Here is a 26,185-nt window from a genome sequence, read left to right on the forward strand (position 1 = left end):
CATTCAAAATGATGTATGTGCCCAGCATTTTGAACACTGTATTTATTTATTTATTCTTTTTGTATGGGCGCATTTTTGGACGAACCTCACAAGCCCGATCGATTCTGAGTGGCTTCTGTCGAAGTTTACCTTTCACTAGTACGAGTGAAATGACAAACATGGAAATTTTATATATTCAGGAATATTTTTATATACTCCAACGCTGCCTTTATATATTCAAAAATTAGTTTATATATTCCAACGCTGACTTTATATAATCAGTCTGTCTCTCTATTACACAGTGCTTTTGTCTCTGTGTGTTATGGATCTTAAAAATAACAGTTAATTGCAGTCTCAATTTTTAAAAAATATTTTAAAAGGAGCACCCCACATGAAAATATAACAATCTTATTAACTGGCAGTGCATACCAATTTATAAATTTTATGTCAGTTTGAGGTTAAAAATAAAAAAAAAAAATAACACTTTTTCCTCAACGGAGAATCAAACTCGGGTCTTTGAGGCATGGCAAGACCTGCGCCACTCTGAGTCAGCAAATCTTACCGGTAAGCCTTGGAAACTGTTGTATCGTTCTTGAACCTTTTGTGAAAGTGTTTATTTGATGTTTGGACTTCAGGCTTCACACGTTTTATAGTTTATGCCTACATTTTGTAACAATTATTACTAAACTATAAAAAAAAGTTTCTGTTTTAACAAAGTCTTTACACAGATTACTGTAGAAACGGAACATGCATGAAATGTGTGTATTCCAAATAACGATCTATTATTTCCACTCTAAAACTCCACTTCACTCCCAGATAATCAATTAAGGCATGAGGTGGGAGAAGTTAGATAAGTAGATAGATAGATAGTTGTGTACGTTCTAAGTCAGTGGAGGGATGGAATAGCCAGCTGCTTGCAGCTTGTCTTTATCAGCACATTTAAATGACAAAAGACTCTGGCGGAGAGGTGTGATGGGATTTAAGGTGGGCCGGAGTTTTTTTTTTGTAGGCTCTGGTAATTCTAGTGTTAAGGATACTCACTTTACACACGTGGCATTTTCCATGGCAAACCTTATTAATATATTTATTGTTTATCTTGTGTGAAGCAATGTAGTTAACTTTGTTTTTTGTTGAGTCCTGTATTTTCAACAAAGCTGAATTTTAATAAATATCGTAGACTACCTAACACTCCAAAGTTTGCATCTTCTCATTTCGGTGGCTCCTGCTATGGGTCACCACAGCAGATCATCTTTTTCCATATCTTCCTGTCCTCGTCATCTTGCTCCATTACACCCATCATATCTGCATGTCCTCTCTTACTACATCCGTAAACTTCCTCTTTTCCTCTTCCCCGGCAGCTCTATTCTTAGCATCCTTCTCATAATATACTTAGTATCTCTCCTTTGCACGTGCCCAAACTAGCACAATCTCACCTCTGACTTTGTCTCTAAACTGTCATTTCTAATCCTGTCCATCCTCATCACACCCAATGCACATCTTAACATCTTAACAGCTCTAAAGTTTGAATAAATATATGAAGTATCAAACCGTTCCTTCTGTATTGTTTCAAGGCATTTACAAAGATTTACAATGCATTCTTCCATTAGTTGTAAGTATTGTTTGTAGTAATTATTTTTCCCCCCTGCAGTTCCCATCTTTCATACATTCTCAGAAGAGGAACCCACAGACTCATCTCAAGGATCCAGACATGGTGTGGGACTTTTGGGGCCTTCGTCCTGAGTCATTACATCAGGTGGTGTTTTTATTCTTAATATTTTTTTAGATGATCATATTTCATGTTTGGTATTGTATAGTAGTAACCTCTGAGGTAGTTTTAAACTAATAGTTCGAACACTCTTACAAAACACTTTATACAACAGTAAAGAGTGAACTAGATGCACAGAAAAAACAACTGCATGTTTAATAAATTAATTGCAGATAAAAAGTTATCCAACTTCAGTTCATTTAAACATTTTTAATGTGGGTAGCTGCAAATTCAGTATGGTAGAATCCTAAATTGGATATCATACCAGCTCATCATAGTATGCAGAGAGTATGCCAGATTAAACTTGGAAAGTTGCTATACATCAAATAAACATATTTTGTTATTTTTTTTAGGTTTCCTTCTTGTTTAGTGATCGGGGTATTCCAGATGGTCATAGACACATGAATGGCTACGGTTCTCATACATTTAAACTGATCAGTCCTGCTGGGAAGGCTGTCTACTGTAAATTCCATTATAAGGTATGCCTCTTACTAACCTTTACTAAACTCTTACTAAAACTTGAAAGTTGAATGTTCAGAGGATATGCATCTAAAACCTCCTTTGATTCATTAAGAACAAATCCATAAACACTTCATGCCTTTAATTTGCCCAGGTACACATCAGATATGAACATGTTATTTTCTATTCATATTTAATGTATATTTTAGCTACATTATGAAAGGAAAAGATGTTTCTTGAATGTGTAAAGTACTCCATGAAAACATCAGTTTGGTAGCTCTCAGCAAGACTTTGATAGCTTTTTACTATTTAGAGTCTGCTTTTCCATAAAATATGTTAGTGGTGTATGAACTTGAAATAATTTACAGTATTGTTATTGTAAAGGCTTTTACTGTTTTTAACATGTACTATTTGTAACATTTTATTGGTAAAAAGTATATTCTATTTGGAAGCTTAATTCACACTAAAGTTATTTGGCTGAAAATGTAATACAATATAATTTAAATACATTCTGTAATACTAAGGATAATAAAAGTTTCACTTAGAAGGAGTGGTGAAACCTAGCATGGGAAATCAATATGTCTTCATATGGATATACAGTAAATAGATTTTGACTTTGTAGAGGACTTGTTTAACTGTAGTTGAATAACCTTTTGGTGAAATGTACACAACTTAAAAATTAATACTTCTACAGCCATTTGTGTTGAAATATGTAGTTGAAGAGGGTCTAAACTGCAAGTGCAGAAGATTAGAGTCTTCAGCTTTTAAAGTAGTAGCCTATGAACTTGATAGTCATGTCCATATTTGCAAAGCATTACCTAAAAATTTTACTTTAATGCTATCAGGAAGAAATATTTAACCTGAGTGTTACAGTTAATTCTGTTGAATTCATGTAAATAAACTGTATGTATGTTAGTTTGTCTGATTGTCTTAGAATTGTTAAATGTATTGTACAGAATGTGCATTTTTGTGAAAGCTTTATATGAAATAAATTGGGAGCTGACAGACGTATTTGTGTTTGTGTAGCCATCAGGGAACCATAACAGCTGTAACAACTATTACTGTACTTTATAAGGTTCCCAATCACTGGTCAGTTACTCAGCTCAGTATATTGAGGCACAGGCTCGTTGCACAAATTTGACAGCTGAATATGGCAGGAAGGCTGATTGAGAGCATCTACAAAGCCCTGGAGAACACTACCATGAAATCCTGACACATTGTGCAGCAAACTGTTACATTGTTTATGTTAGTACTTGTCACTAGATTTGATATCCAGAGAAAGCAGTCCACATTGATGAGGGTTGCCATCATTTATGATAGCTGGTTACTTCTGCTGCACTGTGTAATGCTGCATAGAGGAGATTATTTCACCCATTGTATGACCTCGCAATAAGCCTGGCTGGTATTTTTTTTCCAGAAGATGTCTGTCAGTCAATATGTCTCTGGCAACACATTATATGATACCAGCTATGGCTCATTTTATACACTATGAGTAAAGTTAACCTTTATGGAGTAGGTGCACAGTGTTAAGTTGGATATTCCAAAGTACTTCATTCAGCACCCGTATGAAACCATGCCACCAATCATAACCAATTGTGTTTCCAACCAAGTGGTTGTTATCTAATATTAGCAACCTCAATAGCCCCAGTCAGGACCATTGAGTAATGCCTTTGTTTGAGTTCAGAAATCATTTAACATTAGCACTTTGCTGACCACTTCCTCTGTATCCAGTTTTTTTTTTTTTTTTTGCATTCTGTACTATACAATATTTGCTTCTTTACTGATTAAACTGTCTTGAAATAGGTGGTTCCTTGCAAAATATTACATGGAGAAAGTTTACAGGCTTTGTTACATCTTTGTCATAAACTGCACACGTTAAGGATGGTTTCTTAAAGATGTTTAGTGAATCATTTTAATAAACAAGTTTAATGATTCTCAGTTTATTATCAATTGTTCTGTAAATGTTTTCTGAAAATTTGCATATTTTAATAATTTCAGACTGATCAAGGCATTAAAAACCTCACTGTGGCAGAAGCAGATCAACTAGCTTCAACAAACCCAGACTATGGACTCTATGATCTTTACAATGCTATTGCTAGTGGAAGCTATCCATCCTGGACTTTTTACATTCAAGTGATGACCTTTGAAGAAGCAGAAAAATTTCCCTGGAATCCTTTTGATCTGACTAAGGTATAAATGCGCATGTGCATTTTTAAAACTGTATATATAATTATTTCCCTTTGGTTTTTTGATAGATTTTTTTTTGTCATATGTGGAGATGATTTTTTTGATGTGTTTATTTCTGTTAAGAAGATTGGATGTGTTTTTTTTTTCTACTTTTGTGGTATTTTGATATTCTATTCATCCATCATCAACCCTTCCTATTCTAGGTCAGGGCTCAGGGAAGACGGTGACAGTCCCTGTAATGCTGGTTTGCAAGGCATTAACCAGTCTTGAATTAGATGGCAGACCATCACAGCATTTGCGCACATACCTACACTCAGTCTTACAGTGTCCATTAATCCAGCATGCACATCTTTGAGATGCATGAGAAATATCAACAGAACCACAAAGGCATGACTCAACACACCCCAGGACTCTGGAGCTGTGGTGCTGCAATGACACCCTTAATTTGATATTTTGAGTCTGACTAACAGAAAAACATTCTGGGCAGTTGATGAAGGACAACAAAAAAGAGTTAAACAAGAACAGTCTTAAACATGTACTTTATGTAAAGGTAGAAAGAAGCACATGTATTTCCATATTTGCTCTAATCCCTGATTTTATAGATGGGCTTATGTTCATTTAATTTTAAGAGACCTGTGTCACTTGAGTAAATGACCGTCATGTTTCCTCTTCTTTTTTTTTAAATGTAAGTTACCTTATAATCTTAAATGTGAGCTTTTTCTGCATATCTGCAAATGAAGAACCAGAACTGAATTCTTGAAGTTTTTACATAGTGTTGGAATTAGAGGTGTCAAATATTGTTTCGTATTTACAACAGACAGTTCTTTATGTAGTTACATTTTGAGAAGTCATGAGGTTTGATGTAGTACATTTTTTAGTATAGTATTTTTTATGTCTAATCACTTTGTACTGGGACTTGTATATGTATACCAGGACAAAACTACATACAAGTGCCAAAAAAAATGAAAAAACTTTGACACTGTAATCTAGTAACAAAAACTACATCATAGGGCACAATCTCACCATTTAGATAGATAGATAGATAGATAGATAGATACTTTATTAATCCCAAGGGGAAATTCACATACTCCAGCAGCAGCATACTGATTAAAAAAAAAACACAATATTAAATTATAGAGTAATAAAAATTAAGGTAACAACAGACAATAACTTTGTATAATGTTAACGTTTACCCCCCCGGGTGGAATTGAAGAGTCACATAGTGTGGGGTCTCCTCAGTCCGTCAGTGGAGCAGGAAGGTGACAGCAGTCTGTCGCTGAAGCTGCTCCTCTGTCTGGAGATGATCCTGTTCAGTGGATGCAGTGGATTCTCCATGATTGACAGGAGTCTGCTCAGCCCGCCTCTGCCACGGATGTCAGACTGTCCAGCTCTGTGCCTACAATAGAGCCTGCCTTCCTCACCAGTTTGTCCAGGCGTGAGGCGTCCCTCTTCTTTATGCTGCCTCCCAGCACACCACTGCATAGAAGAGGGCACTCGCCACAACCGTTTGATAGAACATCTGCAGCATCTTTTTGCAGATGTTGAAAGACGCCAGCCTTCTAAGGAAGTATAGTCTGCTCTGTCCTTTCTTACACAGAGCATCAGTATTGGCAGTCCAGTCCAATTTACCATCCAGCTGCACTCCCAGGTATTTATAGGTCTGCACCCTCTGCACAGTCACCTCTGATGATCACGAGGTCCATGAGGGGCCTGGGCCTCCTAAAATCCACCACCAGCTCCTTGGTTTTACTGGTGTTCAGGTGTAGGTGGTTTGAGTCGCACCATTTAACGAAGTCCTTGATTAGGTTCCTATACTCCTCCTGCCCACTCCTGATGCAGCCCACCATAGCAGCGTCATCAGCAAATTTTTGCACATGGCAGGACTCTGAGTTGTATTGGAAGTCTGATGTATGTTGGCTGAACAGGACCGGAGAAAGTACAGTCCCCTGCGGCACTCCTGTGTTGCTGACCACAATGTCAGACCTGCAGTTCCCGAGACTCACATACTGAGGTCTGTCTGTAAGAGAGCCCACGATCCATGCCACCAGGTATGAATCTACTCCCATCTCCGTCAGCTTGTCCGTAAGGAGCAGAGGTTGGATGGTGTTGAAGGTGCAAGAAGTCCAGAAACATAATTCTTACAGCACCACTGCCTCTGTCCAAGTGGAAGAGGGATCGGTGTAGCATATAGATGATGGCATTCTCCGCTCCAACCTTCTCCTGGTATGCGAATTGCAGAGGGTCGAGGGCGTGGCAGACCTGTGGCCTCGGGTGGTGAAGCAGCAGCTGCTCCATGGTCTTCATCACATATGATGTCAGAGCGACAGGCCGGAAGTCATTCAGCTCACTAGGACGTGATACTTTTGGGACTGGGGTGATGCAAGATGTTTTCCAAAGCCTCAGGACTCTGGTTGAAGATGCACTGTAGACGACTCCCCAGCTCCAATGCACAGGCCTTCAGCAGTCGAAGCAATACTCCATCTGGACCCGCTGCTTTGCTGGCACGAAGTATCCTCAGCTCTCTGCTCACCTGCGCTGCTGTAATTGTGGGTGGGGATGTCTCTCCTATACTGGTATCACCAGAAGAATGGGTGGAGGGTGCAGTACTCTGAGGTGAGAGTGGGTTAGGGTGGTCAAACCTGTTAAAGAAGTTGTTCATCTGGTTTGCTCTCTCCACGTCTCTCTCGATGGTGGCACCCGGCTTTGAGCTGCAGCCAGTGATGATCTTCATTCCATCCCACACTTCCTTCATGCTGTTATTCTGCAACTTCTGCTCCAGCTTTCTCCTGTACTGCTCCTTCGCTGCCCTGAGCTGGACTCGGAGTTCCTTCTGCACGCGTTTGAGCTCCTGCTGATCACCGTCTTTAAAAGCCCTTTTCTTCTGGTTCAAAAGGCCCTTGATGTCACTTGTAATCCATGGCTTGTTGTTAGCATAGCAGCGTACTGTTCTTACTGGAACTACAATGTCCATGCAGAAGTTGATGTAGTCAGTTGTGCATTCACCAGCCTCTTCAATGTTCTCACTATGTGACCCCTGCAGGATATCCCTATCCGTAGTTCCAGTTTCTCAGAACCTGCTCTGCCTCAGGAGACCACTTCCTGAATGAGCGTGTTGTTGTAGGTCACTCCATCACTCATGCTTTGTAGTGAGGCTGAAGCAGAACCAGGTTATGATCTGCTTTCCCAAGCGCAGGCAGCGGGGTGGCGCTGTATGCGTCTTTAACGTTTGCATACAGTAGGTCGATAGTCCTGTTTCCTCGGGTGTTACAATCCACATACTGGGAGAAGGCAGGTAATGTTATGTCCAGCGTTACATGGTTAAAGTCTCCAGAGATTAGCACAAGTACCTTGGGGTGCTTTAATCATTTAAAGCATTTCCGAAAAGCAACTAAGGGGACAAAAGATTTATGTGATCCAAAAGGAAAAAAATGAGTGTTTAAAATAAATAAATAAATAAGGCTGAACTTGCACACTAATCCATAAAGGTCATGGAAAAGACAGTTTCCCCTCGGATTAATAAAGTATATCAAAATAAAAAAAAAAACCTGCATAAAACTTTCTTCCAATATTGTACAAATGATTAATCTCACTGTAGTGTAACATTAAAAGAAACTGCAGTGAGAAGTTTGAAATAATGTTTGAAGACTGGAGATCTATGGAGCGAATAAGGAAAACCTTCCTTAATGTCGATTGATGCTGACATCACGTACAGAAACTTGTACATGGGTGGAAAAAGGTCTTTATTCAATGTGAGCCATTTTCATGTGAAATTTTTGCTAGTACTATATTAATGGTTCTTGTTACTTTCCTGTTTTAGGTATTGATTTATCTTTTTTGCAGGACATTAGCAACATAAGCTTGAATGGTACTTTTTTAAATATTTGTAATTTACAAAGTTTACTCCATTTGTTTAAAATCTAACACATTTTGTTTTAAATTAAAGTTTGAATATATTTTATTGCTATGAACTGGCATCCCTTCCAGGAACTGGTTTATCCCATTGGCCTATTCAGTCAAACATTGGTCCCCTCTGTTTTTGATAAAGCAGATCTGGAATAGTAGAAGAAAGATTTTTGCAAAAGTCCAAATAACTTGCGAAAGTGTACAAAGTCACTTTTATATTTGATTCTGTTATTTACTGTATTTCTTGTACAGATATGGCCACACAACGATTTCCCCTTGATTCCAGTGGGGAAGTTGGTGCTCAATCGAAATCCAGTGAACTATTTTGCGGAGGTAGAGCAGATTGCATTTGACCCGAGTAATATGCCTCCAGGGATTGAGCCAAGTCCTGACAAGATGTTGCAGGTAATTGCTACAGTTTAAGCAAATGTTTTAAACAATAAAAATTATAATCATGCTTATTTGATTTTAACCCCAGTGCACTGTAAGTAATATTATATTTATATTTATGGCCTTGCAAAATGTATGAATACTAATTTTATGTTCATATAAATTGAAATGAAATATTAACTGTATTTAACTGATTTTCATTTGTTGCTTGTTGTCTATCAACAGCATTTATGTCTTAAATATTTAAGTTCTAATATTGTTGACGTTGCCTTATATTTACAATTATAAACTGCAGACACTTTTCTTTAGTTGCTATACACCCAAAATGATGAAATGTTAAGGTGGATTCTATATTTTTAGTTTAATGAACAATCAAGCAGAAAATTGACCAATAGTACAAGAGAATATAAATCAGCATTGACATTTAAAAGAGGAATTGTCTACATGGAAAAAGCATTACACCAGTAAATAGATCAGATTTACACCTAATGAATCAAAAATGATAAAATTGTCTGTTACCCATTATTCCATATATCTGTTTATGATAAAACTGTTATTTAAGTAATGGCTATACTGCACTGTGTTGAGTCATGGACATGAATATTTAAGAAAGAAAGTGAAAGGGGTTGATTTGATTCGACCTAGTTTGGTAAAACGTGACTTGCTTATATGGAATGTTTTGTTTTTTTTTATTTTAAATAAACTCAATAAAATGTTTTATAAAAAAAAAAAAAATGTGAAATACACAACTTCAATACACAGAGTAATATGATAAGCCTCTACTAACTGGAGGTGAATGCATGATCTTTTTTCTAAAACAATTTCCCAGGGAGAGTTTTCAATAACGTATCTATCTGTGATCATCATACTAAATATCATGACCAAATTCATTTTAGGTTTTCTGTTTCTGTGTTTTTAGAACATTAGAACACTCTAGACGAGAACAGGCCGTTCAGCCCAACAAAGCTCGCCAGTCCTATCCACTTAATTTCTTCCAAAAAAACATCAAGTCGAGTTTTGAAAGTCCCTAACATCTTAGTGTCTACCACACTACTTGGTCGCTTATTCCAAGTGTCTATCGTTCTTTGTGTAAAGAGAAACTTCCTAATGTTTGAACGAAATTTCCCCTTAAGAAGTTTCCAACTGTGTCCCTGTGTTCTTGATGAACTCATTTTAAAGTCACAGTTTCGATCCACTGGACTAATTCCTTTTATAATTTTAAACACTTAAATCATGTCACCTCTTAATCTTCTTTTGCTTAAAACTGTAAAGGCTCGGCTCTTAATCTTTCCTCATAACTCATCCCCTGTAGCTCTGAATCAGCCTGGTCACTGCTATGTCCTTTTTAGTAGCCTGGAGACCAAAGCTGTAAACACAGGGCTCCAGATAAGGCCTCACCAGTGCATTATAAAGCTTGAGCAGAACCTCCTGTGACTTGTGCTCCACACATCAAGGTGCTATACAGTATAACCTGACATTCTGTTAGCCTTCTTAATGGCTTCTGAACACTGTCTGGAAATTGATACCTTAGAGTCCACTATCACTCCTAAATCCTTCTCATAAGGTGTGCTCTCGATTTTCCAACCTCCCATTGTGTATTCAATCCTAACATTTTTACTTACTATGTGTAATACTTTACATTTACAGACATTAAATTTTATCTGCCACAAACCTGCCCAAGCCTGTATGCTATCCAAGTCCTTCAGTAATGATATAATGGATTCCAAATTATCTGCTAATCCACCTATCTTGATATCATCTGCAAACTTAACCAACTTGTTACTTATATTCCTAACTAAAGTGTGTGTATGTGTATGTATGTGTATATATATATGTATATATATATATGTATGTATGTATATATATGTATGTATATATATGTATGTATATATATATATATATATATGTATATATATATATATATGTATATATATATGTATATATATATATATATATATATATGTATATATATATATGTATATATATATATGTATATATATATATATGTATATATATATATGTATATATATATATATATATATGTATATATATATATATGTATATATATGTATATATATATATATATATATATATATATATATATATATATATATATATATATATATATATATATATATATATATATATATATATATATATATATATATATATATATATGTATATATATATATATATATATATATATATATATATATATATATATATATATATATGTATATGTATATATGTATATATGTATATATGTATATATATATATATATATATATATATATATATATATATATATATATAATAAAATAGCAGCGCCCCAGCACTGCCCCCTGCTGCTCACCTCTCTTAACATCAGCCAATTCTGATGAGGTTCCTCTATCTGAGCCAATTCTGCACCCATCTAAAAACATTACCCTGAACTCCCACTTCTTTTAATTTAATGCCCAACCTATCATGTGGCACCTTATCAAATGCTTTCTGAAAGTCCAGATGAATAATATCATAAGCTCCACTTTGATTGTATCTGTTTGTTACCTCCGCATAGAATTCCAACATATTTGTAAAATGAGACCTCCCTCTTCTGAGCCCATGCTGACTGTTCAGAATAACTCCTGTCCTTGTCATGTGTTGCTCAATTTTATCCTTAATAATTCCTTCTATTAATTTTCCTGTGATGAGTGTCAAGCTTACTGGCCTATAGTTGCTTGGATCTGCCCTATAACAGGATGATATTTGCCATTTTCCAGTCCTTCAGAATCTCTCCAGTGCGCAGTGACTTCCTAAAAATATGTGTCAAGGTTTTATATCTGTACTCACTAGCCTCCTTAAGAACACAAGGATAAATATTACTAGTCATGCATTAATAGTAATGCATTAACTTTTGAACTGTCATTTATTGTTTTGTGTCTGTTCTCCCTGATCAACTCCTCATGCTTCTGACACCTGTGCAGTAATCGATATATATAGGTGTATGTATATGTGTATATGTGTGTATATATATGTGGTTTATGTGACAGTGTGTAGATCGGGGTAATTACATTCAAGGCATTCATAGTCTGAATCACAATCTGATTGTATGGGTAGTTACCTATCAAGTAACGCTTATATAATATATATACAGTACTAGCAAAATACTGCGCTTCGCAGCAGAGAAGAAGTGTGTTAAAGAAGTTATGAAAAAGAAAAGGAAACATTTTAAAAATCACGTAACATTTGCTTTCTATTCGTTTGCATAAGCACAGTCCTTCACCAGCAATTATTTAATGTTAGCTTAGACCCGGCACTTAAAGGTTTCTGTCGCACTTTTTCTGAGTTTGTGCCAAACACTATTCAATCCCTGACCATCTCATTTTCGTTTGCATAAGCACAGTCCTTCACCAGCAATTTTAACTTAGCTACAAAGTGATCAAAAGTCTCTCTTATACCCTGCGTCTTCTCATTAAACTTGTATCTTGCGAATATCGTATTTGTCGTAGGCATGACAAACGCTAGCGGCAGCGTGTCTATAAGCTTAATTTAAACTTAAGGTTTACACCGTGCTTTGTTTCCGCAGTAGCTGCACTTATGTATATGCTTGTATGCGTCACTCGCTTCATATTCTTTTGTTGCCTTCTCAATTGTGTAATGCGTGTTTTGTTCGGCGCCCTTTGGAGCTCTTCCTTGTTCTCTACGTACTGTGTTCACAGTCCGTTCACGTGAGCCGATCTCTTGTGTGATTTTGCGATGTCCACGGCTTTATTTAATGTTAGCTAAGACCCGGCACTTAAAAGTTTCTCTCGCACTTTCGCTGAGTTTGTGCCTAACACTAGACCATCTCATCTTCATTAGCATAAGCACAGTCCTTCACCCGCGAATATTTACCTTATATGGGCAGGTAGTCAATTACGTGGGAGGCGTGGTGATAGAGGACGCAACGCCGCCTCACATGGTGACCAAGCTGCTGGCTATGGACGTATATATGTACGTAAGTAGGATTCAGTTATGACCGAATTTCGAAATGAAACCTGCTTAACATTTGTAAGTAAGCTGTAAGGAATGAGCCTGCCAAATTTCAGCCTTCTACCTACACGGGAAGTTGGCGAATTAGTGATGAGCCAGTCAGTCAGTCAGTGAGGGCTTTGTTATTCATTAGTATAGATTAGGTGGTGAAAAGGGAGAGCCAGTTGAAGATGGGATGATTAAGTGCAAGATTGGACAAGGCTGTGATGGGCAATTTAGCAAGGACATCGGGAAACATCCTACTCTTTTTGAAAGATGCTCAGGGATCTTTTCTGATGACTAAGAGTCGGCACCTCAGTTTTGCGTCTCGTCCAAAGTACACCAGATGACATGCGCCTTGACATAGGCCTGATAATTAAAGCACCACTGTGCAGAGACAAAATAAATACCAACAAAAGCTAATGACATTGCTACAATTGAAAATTAGAAACCTTACAACATAATGCGAACAAGTTCAATACTACCATATAAGTATAAATAAAGAAAATACTGTAGCATTTAGTATATTGACTTTGCATAGACTGAAACTGCTTTCTTTGCTGTTAATCTGATTAGTATAAGCAGGTTGCTTGCTTGTATTACTGCTTGCAAGAGAACATCATATGTATGATCGATTTAAAATCTAAATGTTCAACAATATCAAGATAATGTTGAATCCATTTATTTAATACTTGGGCTTTCTTGATATTCTCTTCATTGAGCAAATTCTGCTAGACTCAAGCAGGCCCTTAATCAATATTCTTTCTAGCGTAGTCTTCAGGATATGTTACACATACCTTATTTGTGGGCAGAATATATTCAGTTTTCAGTCAGTGGCACTGCAGTGCTTAGTTAACATCAGCGTTATGTGTGTCTCTTATGTTCTGTAGTCATAGCATAGTGCTTATGATTCATATGCGCAATGCTTGTTATAGAATATGAATGTGTATGTGTTGACATATCCATAATTATATTACTTTTATTAGTTGATATTATGAAGATGTTAATACTAAAAACTAATTGTGTCAGTATTTCTTTTTTTTTTTTTTAGGGTCGTTTGTTCTCTTACCCAGACACTCATCGTCATCGATTGGGAGCCAATTACCTACAAATACCAGTGAATTGCCCTTATAAAGCCAGAGTTGCAAACTACCAAAGAGATGGACCCATGTGCATTACAGATAACCAGGGTGAGAATTTTAAATTTAGTCAATTTAAATTTTATTGTTTTCCAGGGGTGCCCCATCCCTTCAAAGAAAACTGACAAAAATAATCACGTTATCAAAATAAATGTACTTTATGAGGAAGATATGATGAACATAAGGTAATGGGCAGTCACAATAATGTCAAGCCCTTTTCATTATCATATTTCCAGTGTATAGTGAAAATTCTTTAAATGTTTCTTACAGAGATAAAAATCTGCATAAAACCTTAAGAAGGAAAGCTCAAACTTAAATCTGATATTAATAGTGACAGTAAATAAAGCTACACAGAGCATTATGAAAAGCAGAATCACAGAAGATGTGACACTTAATTTGCTCAGACGATTGCACAGTTTATCTTGAGTAAACAAACAGGTATCGCTAGCTAAGCAGAGGCAAGGTACACTCCAAAACATGGCAAGAGGTAGACTGATTTGAACGGAGGCTGGCGCGTGAATGAGGAGGGCCCTGCCCGACTCCACACTCCTGACATCACACTTCCCCTCCCCTTGGCCCGCTGCCCCTGTCTCAGATTAGTGCGAATGAATCGCTCCTGCAAACTATGGTACTTTGGTACTTCGTGCAATGAGAGAATTTGCAAAATCAACTGGAATGTTCAAGCAAATTCTAAATCTGTTAAGTAGTTCTCTTGTGAAAAGCAGAGACAGACAGACATTGGATTTTATATAATATATTTTGTGGTGGACGGTTGGGGCCCATGCCTTTTATTATGGAAGGAACGGGAGAGAAGCAATACCTTCCCCGGAATTTGAGAGGGCAGCTTCCCTGGATTGCATCAGGGCCACGGGCTTGGGGCTTAGAAGCTCAACCCTGCAGGGGCACCTGGCCAGTATCGGAGTCCTGGATTGCAGCATATATATATAGATAGATATATCTATATAGATAGATAGAGAGAGATATTTATAGATATATAATGTAAAATATGATGCAGTATCTGCCAAATAATAAAAAGAGTACACAACATGTGTTTCGTCCTTTTTGAGGCTCATCGGGTATATGTACTTTTTTTGAACGTCGGACATCGGCACCTGAGGCAAAGCCTTGTGACACTGTGCCACGGCAGCTGGTTCGCTTATTTGGCAGGTTGAAGATCAGAGTATTACATTCTTTTTTTTTAGTCTGAATCGCAATGTACCTAATAACCATGTAATAACAAGTCCAAATCACAATGTTACACTTGATGAGCTCTAATAAGAGCGAAAGATGTGTTGTGTACTCTTTCTATTTGGCAGGTACTGTATAACATATCTACAGTATGATCTGCTTCTCACAACTGAGGGAATGTAATGGATGTTTGCCGACTGGCTGACCAACCACAAGCGTTAACTGGTAGGTGACCACCTAATAATCAGATTGTGATTCAGACTTAAAAAAAAAAATTATATACATTTACACACACACACAGAGGAGGGGAAGTTGCAAAGAAGTAACAATAACGAGAACAGGTGCAAAAAGCAGCTATTACAGTAAATGAAGAAAAACATATAAAAAGTTATTTGTGATTTTGTCCTAAAGAAATGTGCAATGCAGACCTGAGCATGAACTTATCTTCTGTTTTTCTTTGAAAGATACCTCTGAAGCCTTGAGAGAGAGCAGAGAGAAATAAGTGCGGCTGTGGTCAAGAGTTGTGAAATGTTCTACAGTACGTTGTTTAGAATGTGTTCCCTAAAATAATTTTCAAACCGTCTCTTTATTTCACCTATTGGTGTTAGAAATGATATTTAAATGTGCAGTCTTTGTGTGACTGTAGGAGGAATTGGGCTATAATTGTCTGTCCATTGAGCTATGTGTTTTCTTAGTGATCTGTCCACTTTAGGGTCACAGGGAGTCGGTGTCTGTCATGGTTGCACTGGGTGTGATTAAGTAAAAATCAAAGCAAGTTTCAAAGCATGAAGCAATATTTGTACTGTACATGTAGCTAATCTACAACTTAAAAATAAATTTTGTGTTTCAAAAACTCTGTATTGGCCAGTAATTTATATGGCTTGGGTCATATTTAAAGTACAAGTCAGGTCATACGTAATGTGTACATGGAATTGCTTAATCACTTGATTGCTTAAAAAAGGTGAAGCAGGCAAACTCTCAATTTGTGTTGCTAGTTGAGGCTTTGATTGAAAAGCACTGTTCATTATTATAAAAACTAATATGGGAAAGTGTATTGAGGTGATAAAGTACTGGAACTAGAACTATTCTTAAATCCATATCTTTAATCTCCGTCATTTTAGTAGATAACACTTTTATGGTTACACCCATGTGCGGAAAACTGAGTGTTGTTGTTCCAAACTCATGTGAAAGTTGTTTGGAATTCTGATAACTTTCATTTTATGAACAACTTGTATATACAGTCCCACTTCGGCTAAGGTGCTTATTCATGCTAATATTTTCACATTTGGGCTACTGTATTGGCCTTTACAGTGCTCTTCCTAAACACTTGTTAAACAAACCTCCAATGTCTTCTTGAGTTTTCTATAATGGGCCTACTTTCATTCAGACACTGATGGATGGACTTGAAACTATTGCAGTTGTGATCTTGGAGGTCAGCCTGAGTCTGCCTTGATTCTTTCTCCACCATTCAAACTATCCCTCAGTTCAATAATATGGGGTCAATTTTCCTCTTGGGACCACATTCAGGGAGGTTGACTGCAGTCCCATGGACCTCAAACTTTACATATTAACAACTATGGACACGGGAACATGAAGGTCTCTCTTGTAGGCTCTACCTTTACCATGCTTTGCTATTTCTTTCTTCTTTTTTCTCCTCGGACATCTTTCTGCTTTTCTTTTTCTTAATGCCCACAATGACACAACACAGCTGAACTTGAGATAACTGTTTAGTATCACAGCTCTTCAGTCTCATTAGAGTATTTAGTCTGCTTGAAATGTCATTACAATCCAAATATATCTGTTAATTTCTAAGCAGTCCCAATAATTTTGTTCATGCAAGTTTATTTCCTTTAATATTAAGTCCTAAATCCAAAGCAATGTGCCTGCTTTATGCAATAAACAGGAATAAATCCCAGTTTTCTTTTGTCAATTTAAACTTGGTTAACAGAACATAGTTTTTCGTTTTTTTATATATAGCAGAAGGGTATCGATACATTTTGACAATTTCTGACTTAAAATAATATCATTAACTGAAATTTCTATTTGTAACAAGCAGATGTGAAAGTTAGTAATCATATTATATAATGTGTTTCAGGTGGGGCTCCAAATTATTTTCCTAATAGCTTCAGTGCTCCTGATGCTCGGGCACAGTACCTGGAGACAAAATTCAAAGTTTCAGCAGATGTTGCTCGCTACAACAGCTCTGATGATGATAATGTGTCTCAGGTAATATTGATGTATTCTTGGAAACGTTCCATTTTCATTTATAAATATATACATTTTTACTCCTTAGAGTGTTCTCTCTTAATAAGTGTTAAGCTGTTGGATTAACACCATAACATGAACTGTTTTTTTGAGATCAACTGGTCAAGTTATCTAGTGCGGAAAATCTGCCAATTTTGAGGTCAGTCAAGGAGAGCATTACCAAGTCTATAACTTTAGGAAGATTCTGGCATGTTTTAATCCTCCATGAATTTTCCTTTTCCTGAAGAGGATAGGATAGCCAGCTTAATGACTGCATGCTGGTGGCCTTCATATCAGTAGTCATGAAATGTTATGAGTGTCCGTTTTGCAGTATGTGCCTCTCAGTTCTCTAAAATTTAACAATGGAGCAAATCAATCAGCTGAAGGGACAGTTAAACTTGAGTTTTCATTTGGATACTTTGGGGTTCTGTGTTTTTGTTTTTGACTCTAATCCTGCCCCTTTATTTATCTGTGATACTCTGTCTACATAAACTATGTTTCCTGCAGCAATGACACTGTATAAATATGCTGATGACATGGCCCTGGTGGCCCATATGACTGATACCTGTGCCCCTCTGCATATCAGAAGGAGGTCCAGAGACTGGTTCAGTTATTGGCAGAAAATTCACTGGAGTTAAATGTTTCTAAAACTAAGGAACTGTGTTGTGGCCCCAAAGGACGGGCTCCATCACTGCTGTTCCAGCCACTTAGTATCCAGGGTCAGTTGGTGGAGCAGGTTCAGACTTTTAAATACCTCAGGACAGAGATTGACACCTGTCTGTCTTTCATGAAGCATGCAGATGCTGTATATAAGAAGGCACAGCAGCGCCGCCATCTACTAAGGCAACTTAGAGCCTTTCATGTTAGCAAGGAGGTTTTAACGCTGGTTTATAGATCACTTATTGAATCTGTTCTCACTTTTAATTACTTATCTTGGTACAACTTATTAACCGTTAAACATAGAACAAAACTGTGTCGTGTAGTTAACCAGGCTTCCAAAATAATTGGATTACCTCAAACTCCCCTTTCTGAACTGCACAACCGTGCACTGTTGAGGAAGGCAACCATGATTGTGAAGGATGTCTCTCACCCTCTTTATGCGTTCTTTAGATTGCTGCCATTAGGTAGGAGGTATAAAACCCCATTGGCAGAAGAATGCATACAAGAAATCTTTTGTACCCTCAGCAGTATCTGTTCTGAATCAGATGAAGTAGGTTTTTTTTTTTATGGTTTGCTTATATTTGTATTTTTTTGGTCTGTTTGTCTCATGAGCGTGTCAAAAGGGAAATTTCTTTAACCCCTTTGGGGCACAGACAATAAAGTCTTATCTATCTATCTATACTTAATTAATTCTTAGGAACCACTATCAATGATGTTCTCGTGTGGATGGACATTATTTTCACTGCCATCAGAAAAGCCCATCAAAAAGAAGTTCTTTTTTTGACAGCTGTGAAAGCTTAATGTATCTTGGACAATATTTGATCAAGTTCTTCAGATCTGCTATTGAAAATGTTTCTGTTTGGTCTAAGTTGGCTCCTGTCAATAAAACAAATGTCATGATATTGTTAGGGTGTCACAAAGGTTTACTGCCCATTAGCAGCTCAATTAAAATGCTGCATGCACGGTGCAAGGGATAGAAAATGAGATTAAAAAAAAACTACAATTTTCCATTTCAGAAACTGTGATTGGGGAAAATAGTTGTTTTATCAGAACCAGTACTACAGATAATCTGAGTCGCCCCCTAACTTGGACCCAAACCAGTATCTATCTTTAATGTGTTAACTAAGATATTGTTAAGTGATATATATTGAATAGGTTATTTATGTTGTATTCAGTTGATGAATATGTTGTGCATTGTGTTGATATGAGAAGTAATTTTCCTTTGCATTTTGTATGTTTGGTGAATAAAGCAATTCTCAGTTCCTAAAGTGTTTCCACAAAGTTGTTGCTATCCTGTTGCCCATTTACTGTATGCCAATTACCTAACCCCGGAGAGATGTTTTACAAATGAGTTGGAATGCTCAGTGTTTTTATGTGTTCATTTAAATTGACAACTTAATTAACTGTCCAAAGTGGAGGAAAAGAAATTGTGAGCCACACAGCTGGTCAGAGGGAACTAGCTGATGATGTGGAAAAATACTTCAAGTCATTCATGGAGATCAGATGAGAATGCAGAACAATTCTTTATTTGCTCTCCCCCACACTATGCGACTCTTCAATTCCACCCGGGGGAGTAAATGCGAACATTAATTTTATTTTAATTCTTTTCATTTTTATTACTATTTAATGTAATATTGTTTCTTTGTATCAGTATACTGCTGCTGGATTATGTGAATTTCCCCTTGGGATTAATAAAGTATCTATCTATCTACTGTATGCACACATGTCTCAGTCAGTGGAATGAGCCATCAATAATACAGTTCATTTGCTTTTCTGCTACCATTACCTCATATAATAATATGCAGAATTCTATCATCTTTACCAATCCACTGCAACCACCAGTAATTTTGTATACATGTTGATTCTTCCATTATTATAAACATTGCTTCATTAATAGGGGTGTCTTACGGGTTTTCACATTGATCTTATCAGTGCTTTATAATTACGGGGATTTGGGCTTTCTCACTTGCTTGTCCTCGCTTTTTAAAGGAGGTGTTCCTTAGTCATTTACTTCATTTTAACCTTGGAAAATCAAGCTGGTGGTTTCTCTGAGATGAGGCTCAGGCTAGAAGTCACATTTAGTTAACCCTTTGGTTCCCTTCAGTCATTTTTCTTATGTTGTACCAATGAATAATTAAAAGTTCATTTAAGTATATACGTGTAATAATTTGTAAAGATTATATATTAACTAAAAATTCCACAGTGGTTGTTGAAATTTAAATCACCTGTTGCAGTATCTCCCGAGTGCAACCTGTCTCCGTGCTTTGATCATTTCAGGTGCGTACGTTCTATACAAAGGTACTAAATGAAGATGAGAGACAGCGCCTATGTGAGAACATTGCTGGACATTTGAAGAACGCTCAACTTTTTATCCAAAAACGTGCAGTAAGTATACATGGAAAGGAGCTCAGAGGTTGACCACTAGCCTTTTCTTTGTTTTGTATTTTTTGATGTAAATAACAGTTTTTCAATAGAGGAAGCCATCTCAGCCAGAGGGGACTGGGCAGTCTAATGGTCTGGAATCCCTACAGATTTTATTTTTTTCTCCAGCCGTCTGGAGGTTTTTTTTTTTTGTTTTTTCTGTCCTCCCTGGCCATTGGACCTTACTCTTATTCTATGTTAATTAATGTTGACTTTTGTATTTTCTTACTGTGTCTTTTATTTTTCTATTCTTCATTATGTAAAGCACTTTGAGCTACTTTTTGTATGAAAATGTGCTGTATAAATAAATGTTGTTGTATCTCTACCCACTTTATTAGATTATTCAGCAAAATCAGATTTTTAAATCTACTCTAATGATAGCATTAAAAGTACAGATACAATGTAACTATGCAAGTACACTTGTTTTTGGATCAGTGATAAATTGTTACATTGTAATAACTGTGGAATAACAATGACAACTGAGTAATTAACTACAGTATAACGTTGCTTTGCATTACACATTTAGTACGGAATAATAACTCATATTTGCACTGTACATATACAGGTAATTACATAGTAGTTACAGTGCAATTATGGACACTTAAAGTGTTACCCTTTTTGTCAGTTATATTGAGAAAAACTTTTCATAAGCAAAGTGTCGTCACTTTCAGTTAGGATTGCAATGAAGAAAACTTTGAATACAACAACAACATTTATTTCCATAGCACAATTTCACAAATGTTATATTTTTGGATGAAATTATTTATTAGTTTTTGAAAATTAAATAGTTAACCATAGTTTCCTTTCATTTGTTAAGTGTAACCAATATAACTTTCAACTATTAGGTTAAGAACTTCATGGATGTTCACCCAGATTATGGAAATGGCATTCAGTCCTTATTGGATAAGTACAATGCTGAGAATAAAAAGGTACATTTTGGAGCATATTTTCAGTTGTTTATTTGTTAAAAGCTTTAGTGTTTATGCTGGAATTTTATACTATAGTTATATATAACCACAGTCATTGATGACAATGGATTTTTTTAATGCGTCATTGGAAAATGTCTGCAATAGGAGTTATTTGAATTCAGCTTTGCTCAGGATGAAGGAAACGAGTGCAAAAATTTCAATCAGAACAGTGATATCTGCAGCAAGAAGAGCCTTTTGTACTCTTAGTCTGTCTGTTTTAGTGCAGCACCTGTGTTGTGAGAAAGTGGGAGACACAATCCTCCCCATACTCTTGCTCTTTCACAGCCAACATCCAAGAAGGACTGGGCTGTGCAGTACCTCCCGTGTTTTGTTCCGTCTAATCCACTACAGACAGACGTGTGCCTTCCTAATCGTAGTCAATCATGCCAATTGACCACATGTGGACTTCAGGGATCTCATTGATGATCAACAGAATGGGGAGGCACCTGAGCCAGATTTCAAATTTCATAGCAAAGGGTCTGACTACTTGTGTCAATGTGATTGTCAGTTAAATGGCAACCTCAATGGCAGAATATTAGAAACACTTTTTCTTACGTATTTCCGGGTGAAAGTTCAGGCTTCGTACTTCATTGGTTCCTTTGTTTACTTGCTGCAGGTTGTGAGAATAGTTTGTCCTTTTCTCATATCACTTGAGCCATTAATGCTGTGCGTCCTTGCGGAAAAGTGAGTCTGTTATAGATAATTTGATATAAAGAGGTTCAAATGTTTGTTAAACTTGCACGTGCAGAGTATTAAAAATGTGTACTTGTGTGTAACGTTGTGACTTGGTGTATGTATTTAATTTTGTTTACAGACCACAGCAACAGGAATTAAAGTACTTTCTGAGTTCAGATTGCGTTTGAAGATAATCCTTACTTTGATATTTGGAAAGGGGAGTTTACAACAGCAAAGTTGTGCAACTGTGGAGTTAATAGCGGAACTTCCTGTGGCCAGACTGACTGTCATTTGGACTTTACCTCACCTGTATTTTTTTTACATCAGCCTGTCATACCGAGGCCAGCCCTCAATTATAGTGATATTTCAGCTTTTTCATAAATTTTCCAAAATATCTAAACTCCTGATTTTGCTTTGTGGTTCTGGCATTGTGAGGTGCAGCTTGATGAGAAGAAAATGAGTTTAAATGATTTTAGCACAAGGCTACGGGGGGAAAAAAAAAAGTGATGCCATCTAAGCGCTTTCTGATTCCACTGTATATTTGACAAAAAATGGCATCTCATTCAGTCTCTTGCTTAAGTTGATACACTTTTAGATTTTAACAGACAAATACGTTTTTTGGTTTTTATATTAAAGCACAGAATGTACATTTATATTACAATAGTGGAGGTTCTAATTTTCTTTCCTCTCTTTTTTAGAATGTGATTCACACCTACTCTTCGAATTCAGCATTGGGTGCTAAGGCTTCTAAGATGTGATGCCGCCACTTGGATTTGCTCATATACTTGCTGAATGACACAAAGAAGACATCTAACATTACCTCTTAATTCTAAAATAAGTGTTAACTTTATGTATAATCTACTGACTTTTCTAAGGATGAGCAAATTGACAAAATTGTCTATAGGCTTAAAGTCTAAAATGAATAATTTAGAGTATTCTTTGAAGAGATACAAATTTGAATTATTCTAAAGCACTTTTAGAGTGAGGTGTTAGATTAAAATACTACATCTTTTTCTAACAACAAAATTATGGTCTTATACAGAATATATCAGTGATTCCGTCCTAACAATAAAAAAAGGATTTGTTTCATTACTTTTTAAAACATCTTTTGCCTGTCAAATCTGTAGAAATGAAAAACACTAAAAATAAGTTGTCTTTCTGCACTATGCACTAATCTTTTAAGTTGCCTTAAAGCATGGATAACATTTATTGGAAAATATTTCATTTTCGGGGCGATTTTATGACATGCCCCGGAGCTACTGGATGTGTGGATGGTTGGGTTATTACTTTGAGCAGTTTTTATTTTGGAAAGTTTTGTCAGATCAGACATCAGTGGAAATAATGCAAGTAAAATATTTTGGAGTTAAGTTTGTTTTTATATGTAGTACACAAGATTATATTTACTTTCAGGTAGAATGAGGGAGCTGCAAAGAATGCTGTCTGTATAAGTATAAATAACACTGGTCTGTGTTTTTAAAGGAAAAAAACAAAAAGATTTGAGGGTGATGATTCCAAATCTGGCAACAGAATTGTTCTATCACATCCAGGTTTTGAGAGATGAATGTTTATAATGTTTTGGCTGCTCCCGTTAGGGGTCGCCACAGTGGATCATCTTCTTCCATATCTTCCTGTCCTCTCCATCTTGTTCTGTTACACCCATCACCTTCAAATGCACTCTCACCACATCCATAAACCTTCTCTTAGGCCTTCCTCTCCTCCTCTTCCCTGGCAGCTCTATCCTTAGCATCCTTCTCCCAGTATACCCAGCTTCTCTCCTCTGCACATGTCCAAACCAACACAATCTCACCTCTCTGACTTTGTCTCCTAACCGTCCAACTTGAGCTGACCCTCTAATGTCCTCATTTCTAATCCTGTCCATCCTCATCACACCCAATGCAAACCTTAGCATCTTTAACTCTGCCACCTCCAGCTCTGTCTCCTGTTGTTTTGGGTGAAAGTAGGGTGAAATGACACCTTTTATTGGCTAACTAAATAGATTACAAATGCAAGCTTTCTAGTTGCACTTTGCGTAATGAAGGGGCCTTAGCTGCCTCGAAAGCTTGCATTTGTAATCTTATTTTAGTTAGCCAATAAAAGGTGTCATTTCACCGTACTTTCTCCTGTATCAATCAATGGCTAACACAGTACAACACTTTAGTCCTGGTTTTTTGGTCAGTGCCACCGTCTCCATCCCATATAACATTGATGGTCTCACTACTGTCCTGCAGTGCTGTATCCAGTGTTAATTCTGACAATATATTTTGATTCTGTTTTAGTTTTCATCTTCTGACTAAATTGCATTTTAGTTTAAGTCACATTTTAGTCATTTAATTATTGTAAGTTTTAGTTGAGAAAAAGTATATCTGTTTTAGTCAACTAAAAGTAAATTAATCATACAGTTAAAATCCGATGGCTGTTTAACATCAGAATTTGCCCAGAATGTACTGTACCTCTAAACTATTACACTCACAGGCACATGGAGGAGTCGCACTACATGTAGTGATTATTAAAAATAAAATGAAGAGTAGGTGTAGGAACAATTTACTCCTAAAGATGGCAGCTCTGGTCTGTCATGGCAGTTTTCAACGTGCCTTAGTTATGCTGCTGTAGGATTTTACTGAAGACGTTGGGCCAAGCAGCACATTTACTTTCAGCACAGGGTTTATGAAGAATGAGATTGACAAAGACTATTTTAAATTTAGTCTTGAAATATTATTTTTCTCCAGATACTGAAAAAATACTGCTTAAAATAATACAAGAAATAAAAATTCAAACATTATATCTGTATTGTTGAATTCCTGAGTTCCGAAATTATATAGGATACTTTTAAACAAACCCTTAACTGCTCTTTTTGTAATAAAATACTTTTAAATTCTGGTTTGTCCGAGAATCGCTCTGTTAGGTTTGTAAAATTTGCTATCGTGAGATTTATATTTACATCAATCGCTTGTTCAAAAACAACTCACTAAAGAGAAACATTTAACAGACGAGTCAAATATTTTACATTAATATTTCAGTAGTCTTGTTAAAGAGCCTTTGCTGAGCTGTTTCCAAAGTGTCACACTCGAGCGATTCAGACTTTGTTGTTGCTTGGCCGCTGTGCAAATCCAGGACTACAAAAGTTATCTGGAGTCGGTTAGTCGTAACTGCATTACATTCACAAATGTACCATTCTGAAATATGACATCATAAATGCTTTTACTTTGTTCTTCACATTTTAGGGGTTATGCTCCTAAACATTAGTTTGCCCTCAAAAAGTAAATGAATAACACAAATGTAGTGTTTGCAGATTTGTATTCAGCAGTGAAGCATTGCAGTTTTGCCATATATGTACACTAGCTGTGTAAGCCTGTGCTGTAAAAAGCCCGGGGTCCTAGAAACTATTGAAATTGTCAGGAAAAAAAAATGAAATGTAGAGATGTCAGGTAATTGAAAGGAGCGGCTAAGCGACTTTGTCTTTCTTCAGAGGTTTCGTTTTGCAGATGTGCTCGCCTCGCTTGTGTTATTAGCGGCTAAGTGAGTTTGTTTCCTTGGATGTGGAGCCCTTACCCCAACTCTGCCTCTCACTTCCGGGCCAGACAGACACACACACTTCCACGTGTAAAGATGTATATAGTGGATATAGTGTTAAATGGGAGATGCGCTTCAAGCACAGAAATCTTAAATACATTTAATTTTTATTGTGAACAAATGGAGCTGCTCAATTCATTGATGGTGATGACAGGCCAAATAGCCACTTTGTTTGAAACTGAACTGTATCCATCCATCCATTATCCAATCTGCTATATCCGAACTACAGGGTCACGGTGGTCTGCTGGAGCCAATCCCAGCCAACATAGGGCGCAAAGCAGGAAACAAACCCTGGGCAGGACGCACGCGCACACACACACACACCCGCCAAACACACACACACTAGGGACAATGTACAATCGCCAATGCACCTAACATGCATGTCTTTGGACTGTGGGAGGAAACGGGAGTACCCGGAGGAAACCCACACAGACACGGGGAGAACATGCAAACTCCACACAGGGAGGACCCTAACTGCGAGGCAGCAGCGCTACCCACTGCGCCACCGTGCCGCCCCTGAACTGTATCCACCAGTTACAAAATGGCTGGATGTGTGGATGAACAGGTATAGGTGTGCTCATTACAATTGGAGAATGAATGTGAGGCTTCTGTTCCTTTATTGGGACTGTGCAGGACACTGAATTAAA

General features: G+C 36.9%; 1 protein-coding gene across 1 annotated transcript in view; it reads left to right on the plus strand.

Annotated features, from left to right (window-relative positions):
• Nucleotides 1-23,072, plus strand: part of cat (catalase) — a 48,956-nt gene extending 25,884 nt beyond the window's left edge. The window contains exons 5-13 of the mRNA XM_039744329.1: nucleotides 1,628-1,732; nucleotides 2,098-2,223; nucleotides 4,202-4,393; nucleotides 8,546-8,698; nucleotides 13,725-13,863; nucleotides 17,096-17,226; nucleotides 20,182-20,289; nucleotides 21,171-21,254; nucleotides 22,667-23,072. Coding sequence (XP_039600263.1) covers nucleotides 1,628-1,732; nucleotides 2,098-2,223; nucleotides 4,202-4,393; nucleotides 8,546-8,698; nucleotides 13,725-13,863; nucleotides 17,096-17,226; nucleotides 20,182-20,289; nucleotides 21,171-21,254; nucleotides 22,667-22,726 — 1,098 coding nt within the window. The 3' untranslated portion in view covers nucleotides 22,727-23,072. The remainder of the gene's footprint in view (nucleotides 1-1,627; nucleotides 1,733-2,097; nucleotides 2,224-4,201; nucleotides 4,394-8,545; nucleotides 8,699-13,724; nucleotides 13,864-17,095; nucleotides 17,227-20,181; nucleotides 20,290-21,170; nucleotides 21,255-22,666) is intronic.
• Nucleotides 23,073-26,185: the final 3,113 nt, after the last annotated feature.

The sequence above is a fragment of the Polypterus senegalus genome, chromosome 1 (genome assembly GCF_016835505.1).
Source record: "Polypterus senegalus isolate Bchr_013 chromosome 1, ASM1683550v1, whole genome shotgun sequence".
In the NCBI taxonomy this organism is placed as follows: Eukaryota; Metazoa; Chordata; class Cladistia; order Polypteriformes; family Polypteridae; genus Polypterus; species Polypterus senegalus.